The following is a 13,419-nucleotide window of genomic DNA, read 5'->3' on the forward strand; positions in this document are numbered from 1 at the left end:
TAACTGTGTGAGCATGGCTAATATGAACACAGGACTCCATAATGTACATGGTAGTGTTTCATGAATGGCTCTTATTATCTTTTTATACTATTCTAGTTTTTTCCCCCATATTAAGCTGGCATTAGTTACATAATTTTTTTAAACCCACAAAATACTCAGGAGGCCTATATGTTTTAATGTGAGAAAGGCCTATATTTTCTTTCAATTTAAAAACTGAAATAGAAAAAATAAAAATACATTTCAGCTGGTCTGACCTATTTTCTGACAGGGAAAAACATCTTCTTGTGATTTCTTTTTTTCTCAAGTTTTATGGAGATGTAATTGAACTAAGACAGGAGGAGAAGGGGACGACAGAGGATGAGATGGTTGGATGTCATCACTGACTCGATGGACATAAGTTTGAGCAAGCTCCAGGTGTTGGCAATGGACGGGGAAGCCTCATGTGCTGCAATCCATGGGGTCACAGAGTTGGTTGGACACGACTGAGCGACTGAACTGAACTCAACTGACATATAACATTGTGTAAATTTGTGTACAAAATGTTGATTTGACAAAGCTATATATTGTAAATGATTATACCATAGCATTAACTAAGCCTTCCTTGCTGTCCCATAATGACCATTTCTGTTTTGTGTGAGAACATTTAAAATTTACTCTGAGCAACATTCAATTATATACTACAGTATTATTAGCTATGCATGCATGCATGCTAAGTCGCTTCAGTCGTGTCCAACTCTGTGCGACCCCATAGACAGCAGCCCACCAGGCTCTCCTGGGATTCTCCAGGCAAGAACACTGGAGTGGTTGCCATTTCCTTCTCCAATGCATGAAAGTGAAAAGTGAAAGTGAAGTCACTCAGTCGTGCCCGACTCTTAGCGACCCCATGAACTACAGCCTACCAGGCTCCTCCGCCCATGGGATTTTCCAGGCAAGAATACTGGAGTGGGGTGCCATTGCCTTCTCCAATTATTAGCTATACCATACTGTATATCAGGTCCTCAGAACTTGTGAATTTTATAACTGGAAGTTTGTACCCTTTGACCAATATCTCCTCATTTCTTCTACGAAAGTTTCTTGTAACCGCTACCCTACTGTTTCCCTGAGTTTGGGTTTTATAGATTTCACATACAAGTGAGATCATACAGTATTTGTTTTTCTCTGTCCGACTTACCTCATTTAGTGTAAGGTCCATCCACATCACTGCAAATGGCGGGATTTTCTTGTATCTCATGGCTGAGTAATATTCCATTCCAGGTGTTCTTCCTCTGCTCATCTGTTGATGGACACTTAGGCTGTTTCCGCATCTTGACTACTGTGAATAAGGCTGTGCTGAACATGGAGTGCAGAGATCTCTGAGATCCTGATCTCAATTCCTTTGGATACATACCCAAGAGTGGAATTGTTGGATCATTTGTTAGATCTATTTTTAATTTCACTTTTTTTAGAAACTCCACTAATTTTATGGGGGTTTTTGATGTATCAATTTGCATTCCCACCAAAAAGCCCAGGGGTTCCCTTTTCTCCACACCCTGCCAACACTTATCTCTGTTTTTTTTTTTTTTATGATAGCCATTCTAACAGTTATTAGGTGATACCTCATTGTGGTTTTGATTTCCATTTCCTTGATAATCAGTGATGTTGGGTAAATTTCTTTTTTTTTTCTCTAGTAATTGTTTTATTGAGGGGAAACATAGGTCCAGAACACACATCGTTTTATTGAAAGATAATAAAAATCATAAGTGGAACACACTTTCCTGTGATCTCTACCCAGAGCAAGAAAGCAAACATTACTAGCATCTTAAAAGCCTCCTTCAGCTCAACTTTCGATTCCTCTCCTCCTCAAGGATAACCTCTATCCCAGCTTCCACCTCCACAGACTAGATTCGTCAATTTTGAATAAATAAATGTATAATATATATATGATATATACATATATATTCCTCGTGTCTAGTTTCTTTTACCCAACAGGATGTTAATGAGATTCATTCATATCATTGCATGGTGTTGGTGCTGTTCAGTCTCTAAGTCATGTCTGACTCTTTGTGACGCCATGGACTGCAGCATGCCAGGTCTTCTGTCCTTCACTATCTCCGATTCAAGTCCATTGAGTCAATGATGCTATCTAACTATCTCATCCTCGGCTGCCCTCTTCTCCTCCTGCCCTCAATCTTTCCCAACATCAGGATGTTTTCCAATGAGTTGGCTCTTTGTATCAGGTGGCCAAAATATTGGAGCTTCAGCACCCGTCCTTCTGATGAATATTCAGGACTGATTTCCTTTAGGATTGACTGGTTTGATCTCCTTGCAGTCCAAGGGACTCTCAAGAGTCTTCTCCAACACCATAGTTCAAAAGCATCAAGTCTTTGGAATTCGGCCTTCCTTATGGTCCAAATCTCACATCTGTACCCGACTACTGGAAAAACCAAAGCTTTGACTATATGAACCTATATTGACAAAGTGATATCTCTGCTTTTTAATATGCTATCCAGGCTTGTCATAGCTTTTCTTCCAAGGAGCTAGTATCCTTTAATTTTATGGCTACAGTCCCCATTCACAGTGATTTTGGAGGCCAAAATAAAATGTCACTGTTTCTACTTTTTGCTCATCTATTTGCCATGAAGTGATGGGACTGGATGCCAAGATCTTAGTTTTTGGAGACCTTTTACCCTTTAGCTGTCATTCTACTGTTTCTTGCTCAGCTTTCCCACCAAATCCTAAACAGTCACTAATCTAGTTTCTGTCTCTGAAAAGTTGCTTATTCTGGACATTTCACATAAATGAAATAACAAAATATGTGGGGTCTTGTGGTTGGCTTCTTTCACTTAGCATGATGTTTCCAAAGTTCATGAATGCTATAGCACAGATCAGCACTTCGTTCCTTTTTATATTTAAGTTATATTCCATTGCATGGATGTGCCACATTTTGTTTATCTGTTGATGGACATTTGGGTTGTCTCCATTTTTTGACTATAATGAATAATGCTGCCATACATTTGCATAAAAATTTGTGTACAAGTTTTGTATGGATATTATGTTTTCACTTCTGTTGAGCACATAGGAGTGGAATTGCTGGGTCATACCGAGCAACTGGACTGAACTGAACTAAACTGGTGGTAACTATATTTAACTGAGGAACTGGCAGACTGTAAAATCTGCACAATTTTACATTCTTATGTTAATCTTTAAACGATTTATAAAATATATTTTAAACTGAATAAATTATATACATAATAAAAAATTCAAACAGCATCACTGGCTAAAAGGTGAAAAGTAAACTTTATCTCTACATACTGCAAATGGCTAGGTGGCTGACAGGCTGCTCTGGACCACAGGGTGTAGATGATCACCTTGTTTTGCACACCTAATGCCTTCAGGACTGAATAAAGGGAAAGAGGGAAAGGTGAACTGAATGTGTATTTTGACTCATACAAGTCATCTTCATCTTATTAAGCTCTTTAGTCACATCTTTTTTCTTCAAGTTTTATAGAACCGAAATTATTGGTTCAAAGGACTTTTCCCAAAAGGTTTATAAAATATATTCCCAGTCTGCTCTCAGAAATGCCCCAATTTAAAGTCTCATCCGCACTGAACACTCATTTCCCTGTACCCTTGTCAGCAGACTAGTAGTGTGTATTACCGTTTTACATGTAACTTTCTACTTGCCAATTTGCTACACACAAGGAGTCTCTTGACAAGTTGTCTATTCCCCAACGCTGCCTCTACAAACAGGAAGGGGTCTTTTTCTTTATTCATTTTATTACTTTAGCTTCATCAATGTGACTCGGCCCTAGGGCTACAGTCACCGTGGAGGAGGAGACCGGGTGGCGACCTACCGGATCAAGCTCACCTCGACGAGCTAAGAGCCAGGATACACAACCTCTTTTCCCGGTAGGTCCACCTGGGAGTCTCTAGACGGCAGAGGGCGCTGTGGAGCCAGGGCCGGACCCCGCCCCCAGGGCAGCGCGCCGCGCCCCGTGACGTATTTCCGCGTCATCTGCCGCCGAGGCGTGCTCTCATTGGCTGTCAGAGAGGCAATAGGGGCGGAGCCAGGTGGGCGTGTGGAAAACGCAGCCTCCTGGAATTGGGGGGGCGAGGCTTCCCTGGCCCCAGCCCTCCCCCGCCCTCCAGTCCCTTTCTGGGACTGCTGCGCTGAGCCGCTTGGAACGCGGCAGTGGCGGCGGCGCACTTTCCCGGGCTGTGGCTGGAGCAGCCTTGTGGTGCGCGTGCTGGGGGACCGGCTGACTGAGGGAGAGCGGGAGGGAATCCCGGGCTGCCGAGCTGCGCCGGCGGGGCAGCCCTTGGGTTCCCTGTGCACGGAGCAAGCGGGCCGGGGGTTCCCCGCGACCGCCGCTGGCCCTTTGGCCCTGACGGGACCGCGCAGGGCGCGCCCCCCGAAGGCAGCCTTCGGGCTTGCGGCCCTAACTTGGCCCCGCGAGGCCGGCGCGGGGCAGCTCAGAGGGAGGAAGCTAGAGGGGCCGCCCTCAGAGTTGGGAGCGCCTTTCCTGGGTCCAAAATGCCCAAGAAGAAGCCGACGCCCATCCAGCTGAACCCGGCCCCGGACGGCTCCGCGGTTAACGGGACCAGCTCGGCGGAGTAAGTCTTGGGTTGGGGGGCGGGCTGGGGAGGCCCGGGCCGGGGTGCAGAAGCCGAGTCGGGTGTGCGCCTCGCGCGGGGCTCTGCTCGGATCATCACGTACATCTCGGGCCGCCGGGCGCGAGGAACTCCCGGCCGCCGAGGTATCGGTGACTAAGCACTGATTGTGCTCCTGACAGACCAGTCCGTGCACCCAACGAGTAGCGATGCCCCATCCCCACCCCTTTACCGACCCTTTCAGTCATCCCTGACCTCTGGTCATTTCCCTCTCCCTAAAAAATAAAAACTGGTTCATCGCCCGCCTCTCCCCAGCTCTTTCTCCTAGATTCTCTGGGATTCTGGTGTGTAACGGGGAGAAGGGAGCCGATGTTTTGGAAAAATTAAGATCGCACCTGCGTCTTGAGATCAACTCAAGGTGTAGAATGTGGAGTTGGCACCGGCAAGCAGTCCTCACCTTCGTGCTTGACACCTGTGGGCTGGGAGTGGCTAGTCGCGGCTGCTGCCTGGCCAGCGAGGACGTGTGTACACCCACACCCCCGAGGCTTTTTACTTGTCGACTTTGGGGGCTCCCATTCCTTGGCCTTCTTCCTGGAGACTCTTGTTTTGAAGGGAGCTGCTTTTCTTTTCTTCATCTGACTTTTCATTCATTGACCAGATCTCTCCTCATCGGTGTTTCTCCTGGGCTGCTTTAATCGACCATGAGCCCAATTTTGTACCTGAAACATGACACCATGTTCTTGGAAATCACACACAGAAGGTGCTCCATCTCTGCAACTTCCAGTGTTCATCACAAACCAGCAGTTTACTTCTTTAAGCAGTGATGAGTCTGTTTCATGGATGTTTCTGAGTTCCCACAGCTCTTTTGTATCCTAGGTAAGGGACAGGACTGTGTGAAGGAGAAAGATCTGGCGAGCTGGAGAAATAAACAGAAAAGATTAAGAGTTCTTAATCTCTTACCTGCACCCCTGGAAACTTTAGGAAACCAGCTGATGAAAAGAACAGATTAGGTCTCGACCTTCTGCCCTTTGGTGATTTCTGTAACCTTTGTTTGTCTCTCTCAATTTTAATAGCCTGGGGACCTGTTGGCTTGGTGGCTCTGTCCACCCCTATGATGATCACAAGGCCAGTGGTGAACAGACCTGTGATGTGAGCTCAACCACATTCCTCAGACAAACTCCTTTCAATATTGAAGTATCTGTTTTGCATGATATTTACTTGTCCACGTTAGTGGATAACTTGGCAAACATTGATGCACGTTTAGTGTACAGAATTTTATTCCCTTAAAATAGTCTGAAATCACCCCCACCTCCACCACTACCACCACCAGAGCAGGGCAGGGCAGGGCAACTTTTGACCACAGTGGATTCTGACTGAATGTTGTGTCCTGACCATCGTGCTCCTATTCATTTTGGAAGAAGGTAGTGAGTGAAAGTGGGGTTTCCCAAGTGGCACTAACGGTAAAGAACCCACCTGCTAATGCAGGAGACAAAAGAGATGCAGGTTTGATCCCTTGGGTCGGGATGATCCTCTGGAGGAGGGCAAGGCAGCTCACTCCAGTATTCTTGTCTGGGAATCCCATGGACAGAGAAGCCTGGCGGGCTACAGTCCATAGGCTCTCAAAGAGTCGGCCATGATTGAAGCAACTAAGCAGCAGCAGCAGCAGCAGTAGCAGTGAGTGGAAGTACCTGTAGTCATTCTGTTGTTAATTGTGACCCCAGTGTTCTTACGAAGTGACTGAAAGAACTTACAAAGTTCTTACAACTGTGACTGTGTTCTTAAAAAGGGGAGAGGGAAGAAAAAAAAAAATTAAAACTATGCTGGAGCTGGTGGCAGGTATATTTGGTGGGACTGGGAGATTCTAAACAGTGGGTAAAAGGTTGGACTCTGGAGTCAGGCTAAGTTTGTGGTTTTGTGATCTGGGTCAGGTCTCTCTAGGGCTCAGGTGTAATTTTTTCGTCTGTGAAAATGGGTCTAATGATACATCTGTTTAGAGTTGTGAAGACTAAATGAGCTAATAGTAGTAAATCTTCCGTCAGTGTTCGCTGCTGGCACCTTTGTTACTGGGCAGAGAGTGCTGAGGGAAACTTGATGGTAATCTCCAGCCATGGTGGTAGATAAGGTGCCTTAGCTTCTGGATGACCGACTCGCCCTTACTCAGTTTTCTGTGCCATGTGCATCTACCTCCATGACTCATTGCTGTGTTACAATGGGAGGCTTCTTTGTGGAGGCTGTCTGAGGCAAACAGGGACTGTTCCCCTCCATCTCCTGCCTCTCGTGGGGGGAAAGCTGTGCACATCTATTAATACATCTTTTCCGTTTTTCAAGCAAAGCTGACATACTCATGCTTCTCTCGGTAGATCAGGCCATGATTTGGTGCATTATCATAAAGTGTAAACTGAAGAAAAAAGTCCATTGACATTAAAGAATTCTTGGTACTAAATTGGCAAGGTTGTTTCTCTGTGACTCCCTGGCACTTGGGACTACTCTCAAATGTAGCACTTACCCCATTCAGACAAAGTTATGTTACATGGGACCTGAATTCTATGCAATTTCTGGGGGTCCTTGAAGAAAAAGACTGCAAAAATATTTCTTTTGCAAGTTTGCAAAAATATGTGAGCATATTGCAAGGGTGCTAAATGTTAGAGTGAAATAAGTTGGAAACAAGATCATGTCATTTCCCTGTTTAAAATGTTTTCACTGGGAATTCCCTAGTGGTTCAGCAATTAGGACTTCCTGTTTCCACTGCTGAGGGCCTGGGTTCAGTCCCTCGTCAGGGAACTAAGATCCCACAAACCTCACAACTCAGCACCGCCCCCCACCCCCAAAAAAGTTTTCATAGTTTCATTGCAGTTAGAATAAAATAAAATCCAAACTCTTTATATCAGGCTGTGAGTCTGCTGTATCCCCTTCCCTGCCCCATCTCTTTAAACACGTTTCCTGCTGCTCCTTTCTTCCGTTACACTGGTGTTCTTTCACTTCCTCCATGGGATGGTCCATACTCCCTCCAGGCCCTTGCACATGCTGTTCCATTTGCCTGACATGAATCCTCCCTTCCTCTTCCCAAGCTGCGAAGGAGGCAGTCTTCACCTCTCTGAGTAAATGCCATTTCCTCAGAGATGTTCACAGACCACCTAATCTAAAGTGGGTCCCTCTTTCTCATGTCACCTGACTTTTTTAATGGCACTCATTCACTATCCATAATCTTTTACTGGGGTATTTTAAATATTTCTGTCTTCCATACACCTTATAACCTATAACATTGGTTATAGGTTTGCTGTTCAATAAGTAGTGCCTGGAATAGTACCTGGCAAGTAATAAGTGCACAAATGTTTGTGGAGCGAATTAGTGAAATTTCTAATATTTGCATAGTCTGTTTATCAAGTCTTTTAATAGCTTTTCATTTTTTTTGGTTATTTCTCTTTATTTTCATTCCCTCCTCCCCACTTTGTTCTCTCCCCAAGACACCATCTCACCCACTCTAGATATTTAATATATGGTCTTATAATTCTAGCTATTCGTTGGGTATATGTGTGCGTTTGGGAGATAGTGTTTTGTGTGCTTAGGGTGCTGTATACTGTTGTGCTGTTATTCAGCCTTAAAAGAGAAGGAAATCCTGCCATTTGCAACACCATGGGTGGACCTGGAGGACAGTGTGCTAAATGAAATAGGCTAGACACAGAAAGAAAAATACCACGTGATCTCAGAGTTTATGTGGAATCTAAAAAAATGGGATCCATGAAAGCCTAGAGTAGATAGGTGGTTCCCTGGGGTGGGGAGGTGGGGGAAATGGGAGGATATTTGTCAAAGGATACAAAGCTGTAGTTAATAGGGTGAGTAAGTCTAGAGATCTAATGCTTAGCATGATGACTATAGTTAATAATACTGTGTTGAATACTGGACATTTGCTGGGAGAGTAGATTTCAGGTTCTCTTGTCACACACACACCCCAGATGGTAAATGTGTGAGGAGATGTGTATGTTAATTATTGTGACTGAAATAATCATTTCACTATGTGTATATAGTGAATCATGTTGTGCACTTTAAATATTTTCATTTTTTATTAAAAATCCTATTGTGGTATAAATCTGCATCATTTGGGATAGACTAGAAAATCTCAGTAGTTTAACATGCCTTCAGGTCAATGGGAGGCTCTTTTGATTGGATTCCAGTCAGGGACTCAGGCTGATGGAGGCACCGTGTCTGAAATACGCTTAATGAGAAGGGAGTCTTGAGAACCGCGTGCTGACTTTAAAGTTTCTGCCCAGAAGTGTCACTTTTGCTCCCCTGTTTGTAAAGCAAATCACATGGCCATGCTGACCTTCAAAGGGGACAGGGGCCTTCTTGGAAGGAAAAGAATCAGCAGTATTTGAATGGAAGCAATGACCACCCTTAACTTTTATTTCAGGTTTTTTCTTTTTCAAACAAGTACCGTATTTCTGAGCTCTGTTCATAGTGTTACACGTGTATCTAGTTAATTACTTCTCTTGGTTGCAGAGCAGTCTATCATGTGCATGTACCACATTTTACTTATCATTCCCCAGAATAAGACAGTTTTGTCATTTCTAACCCCTTGCTGCTTCAAACCGTGAAGCCAGCACTGTCCTTAAATCTGCACCTCCATTTGGACTCCTATAAGAGTTCCCTGTGGAATGTACTTAGAAATGGGATTGCTGAGTTTGAGGGCACTTTGCCTCTCCTTCCATGATAAGGCACTCACTTAATCTTTCTTTGTGCTTTATTTTTTCTCTGTTTCCTTTTTATTTTTGAAATTGTGAAAGTATGAAAACAAAGAGGAGACTTGGAAGATACAGAACAAGTTTCATATAGTTCCACTATATATTACAGTTATTTTTTTAAGTAGATAAATTAAGATTTTTAGTTGGAGTTTCAATATCAAACTCTCAAAAATTAGTAGAATGAATATACAGAAAAGTAGAAGGATATAGTGGATCTGAAAGATGCTGTGAACCAATTCAGCATAATTAAAATTCATAGAATTCATGTAACAGTAGGATACAAAATCTATTCAAGTTCCCATAGACTGTAAACTAGGAGACATTGAAACATATCCAGGAACATAAAACAAAGTGCAAAAGCTTCATGGTCTAGGGGAATTGAAATCATACAGAGTCTGTTCTTTCTTTGTGTTTTAAAGAGCACTTTTAACCCTCCCAAGGGTGGCTCAGAGGTTAACGCGTCTGCCTCCAAAGCGGGAGACCTGGGTTCGATCCCTGGGTCGGGAAGATCCCCTGGAGAAGGAAATGGTAACCCACTCCAGTATTCTTGCCTGGAGAATCCCATGGATGGGGAAGCCTGGTAGGCTACAGTCCACGGGGTCGCAAAGAGTCGGACACGACTGAGTGACTGAACAGAACAGAACAGAAGGAGAAGCTTGAGCCTTGAGTAGAGTTCGAAGTTGCAATGTAGGGTGCTCCCCAAGACCTCACTTTTTCTTTTACCTTAAGCAAGTCGTTTCTACTTTCTGACTTTTAGTTTCCTTATCTGTAGAGTGAGGATGAGAATGGTTTATAAAATCTTTGTCTTAGTGGCCTACAAGGCCCTGCCTGATGAGGTTCTTAGTTTTCCCCATTGTCCCCTTCACTCTTGCGCTCCAGCCATGCTGTTCTCTTTGCTGTTCCACAGTTGGTTGGGTGCATTCCAGTCTCAGAACTTTTGCTATTCTCTCTGCCTGGAATTCTCTTCTGCCAAATACCCACATGACTTGCTCCCTCACTTCCTTCAGAACCCTGCTCAAATGTTTCTTCACATGGGCCATCTTTGATCACTCTATTTGTAGCACTCCCTGCCATGGTTGGCTCCCTTATTTGCCCTATTTTTCTTCGCAGCACTTACCACTAATTAGTGTTGCATTGTCTATAAATATTTATCTCCTCCTCCCCCTGCCCTAATATGTATGCTTCATGAAGGCGGGCGGGCGGGGTGGGGGGGGGTTGGTTTGTTCCTTGCTCAGTGAGTATATCAGTGTCTGGCCCGTAGCAGATATTCAGTAGATATCTGTTGACTAAATGATTGAACCGTTCCTACCTTGAATAAGTATCATGAAGTTTAAACAAGATAACACATACGGAAGTGCTTTGAAGGCCACAAGGTGCTGAATAAACAAGGTGCATTGCTTGGCCTTGGTGGCATCCACAGCTTTTTGATTTGCATCAGCACTTTCTGCAGGTTTGTGGGAACACACATCTGTTAGTGTGAAGGCCCTTAAGGAAGGGGGCAGAGAGGTTGAAACAGGTTGTTGTGCTTTTGGGGGATTTCTTATGGCCTTAGGCGCTTCCCTGATGGCTCAGTTGGTAAGGAATCCGCCTGCAATGCAGGAGATCCTGGTTGAATTCCTGGGTCAGGAAGATCTGCTGGAGAAGGGATAGGCTACCCACTCCAGGATTCTTGGGCTTCCCTTGTGGCTCAGCTGGTAAAGAATCCACCTGCAACGAGGGAGACTTTGGTTTGATCCCTGGGTTTGGAAGATCCCATGGAGAAGGGAATGGCTACCCACTCCAGTATGGGCTTCCCTTGTGGCTCAGCTGGTAAAGAATCCACCTGCAATGCGGGAGACCTGGATTCGATCTGTGGGTTGGGAAGATCCCCTGGAGAAGGGAAAGGCTGCCCTCTCCAGTATTCTGGCCTGGAGAATTCCATGGACTGTATGTACAGTCCATGGGGTCGCAAAGAGTCGGACATGACTGAGCGACTTTCACTTACAACCTTACCTGAGATGTGCATTATGATAACTAGAAACTTTTGGAGTGGTTTTAACTGACTTTGTAGTTTTGAACTTAGGTGCTTCTACTGGTTTGTTGCTGCAATAACTAATGCTGTGCAGTCTTTTGAGAACAGCTTCAGGTAAAAAGTAGGGCCAGCTGAATCCTGTGTCCTTGGGAAGAATATTTCTGCTGTTGTTGCAGCAGATACAGAAAGAACAAAAGGGTCATAAAGATGACTTAGCCTGGGGCAAGGAGATGTGTAAGGTGCTTGTTTGAACATAAACACGTGCAGCATTCTACTTTCACTTATTTATACATCTTTTGAAAATGGAGAGAATACTTCAGTAGAGCTTCCCATCTGTAGCTTGATTTTTCTCTGGCTGATCCCTTTATTGTCCTCCCATTGCCTCTGCTTTTTACCTCTGTCTGGTCTTGCTCACATGGTTTCCTTTGTCTGGAATGCCCTCCTCCACTTTCCTGTGTGATTTTATTTTTGTCTTGTTTTTGCCACCACACTTTAGGTGAGGGGAGGACCTACAGCTGTGAGGAAAGGAACCATGACTATCTTGTGTACTGATATTCCCCCACATCTAGTCCAGGGCTTGGATGAAAGAATGCTCCCATCTTTCAAGACCCAGAATAGAGTTCATCTCCCATGTAGCCTTTTCTGAGGAACGCCAGCTATTCTAGTACCCGAGTTTGAGACTTAGTTATGCTACTTCTATATTGTTGATCTTTGGCATGTCGTTTATTTATTTAAAAAAATTTTTTTTTGTATGTTGTTTAACTTCACTGAGTCTTAGTTTCCCTCATTAGTGAAGTAAGGATGATAATATAACAAACCTGTGAGGGAAGGAGAGCAGGTGAGCATCATCCAAAATAACGTTATAAAAGTATTATTGTTGGAAGCTGTCTACATGGGAAGTGTAATTAGAGGTGCCGGCTTTGGTTTCTTCCTTCTCGGTTGACTGTTACCTTTTGTTCTTAATACCAAATTGCAAATGTTGATAAATCATGTTAATTTGTACATTTTATATGCTTCCTGTTCTTCGAAGTCTTACCCAAACCTGCATCTAATCAAGCCTTGAGATCTGACTTCCTGTTTACAACAAATACGGGGACAGAGAAACAAGTGAAATGACACCAAGGAGGAAACAGAAAATTCAGGATGTGGAATATCTTCTCTGAGACAACTGACCCAGTCCCTTTAAAAAGTCAGTGTCGTGGGAAAAGTAAGGGAGGGTGCTGTTTGAGAATAAGAGACTGAGGAGACATGCCAATCAAATGTAATGCATGAACCTTGGTTGGGTACTGAATCAAAAAATGTAATAGCTGTAAAAATGATTTCTTGGAACAACTAGGGAAATTTAAACAGAGGATTATGGTTAATTTTTTAGAAGACTGTTGTTCATAGTTGATGAGTGAAACTTTGAAATGGTTCACTCACATAGTAAAGCAAATGAGGCAAAATTGTTCACAGTTGTTGGTTAGTGTATGAGTTTGATTCTTCCCTTTTCATATTTCTTATGTTTGAAAAAATTAATAATAAATTTTTAAAAAGTACCCAGAGATTAAAATTCATCCTAAATCTTACGTCCTTTTTAACATTAACTCACATTTTCCCTCTCCCCCTTTGTTCTCTGGCCTGTGTGTTTGTGTGTGTGCTTCGTCGCTCAGTCGTGTCCTACGCTTTTAGGCCTCATGGATTGTAGCCTGCCAGGCTTCTCTGTCCATGGGGTTTTTTCCAGGCAAGAATAGTGAAGTGGGTTGCTGTTTCCTCCTCTAGGGGGGTCTTCCGTGACCCAGGGATCAAACCCGAGTCTCCTGCATCTGCTGCATTGCAGATGAATTCTTTACTATTGTACCATCTGGCCTATATTGTATAATAAACATCACGTTAAATTTTGTATCATTTTGAAGTCATATGCTTTCTTATTCACTAAATGTTCCTTGTGTCTTTTTTTCCTCCATTAATTTGATTACTTGGGACCATGCCTTTTTGGACCCCTGGGTCTACATCACTCCATTCACTTAGTTTAGCAAATCATTATTGGGAAATTGGACAAAACCAGAATAACGTTTAAACAAACTAACCAACAACAAC

General features: G+C 43.7%; 1 protein-coding gene across 1 annotated transcript in view; it reads left to right on the plus strand.

The window, feature by feature from the left end:
• The first annotated feature begins 4,065 nt into the window (after positions 1-4,065).
• MAP2K1 (mitogen-activated protein kinase kinase 1) overlaps positions 4,066-13,419 on the plus strand; it is a 68,752-nt gene continuing 59,398 nt past the window's right edge. The window contains exon 1 of the mRNA XM_055435405.2: positions 4,066-4,593. Coding sequence (XP_055291380.1) covers positions 4,514-4,593 — 80 coding nt within the window. The 5' untranslated portion in view covers positions 4,066-4,513. The remainder of the gene's footprint in view (positions 4,594-13,419) is intronic.

This window comes from Moschus berezovskii, chromosome 9, assembly GCF_049115385.1.
Source record: "Moschus berezovskii isolate FMDL1 chromosome 9, NW_MosBer_1.0, whole genome shotgun sequence".
In the NCBI taxonomy this organism is placed as follows: Eukaryota; Metazoa; Chordata; class Mammalia; order Artiodactyla; family Moschidae; genus Moschus; species Moschus berezovskii.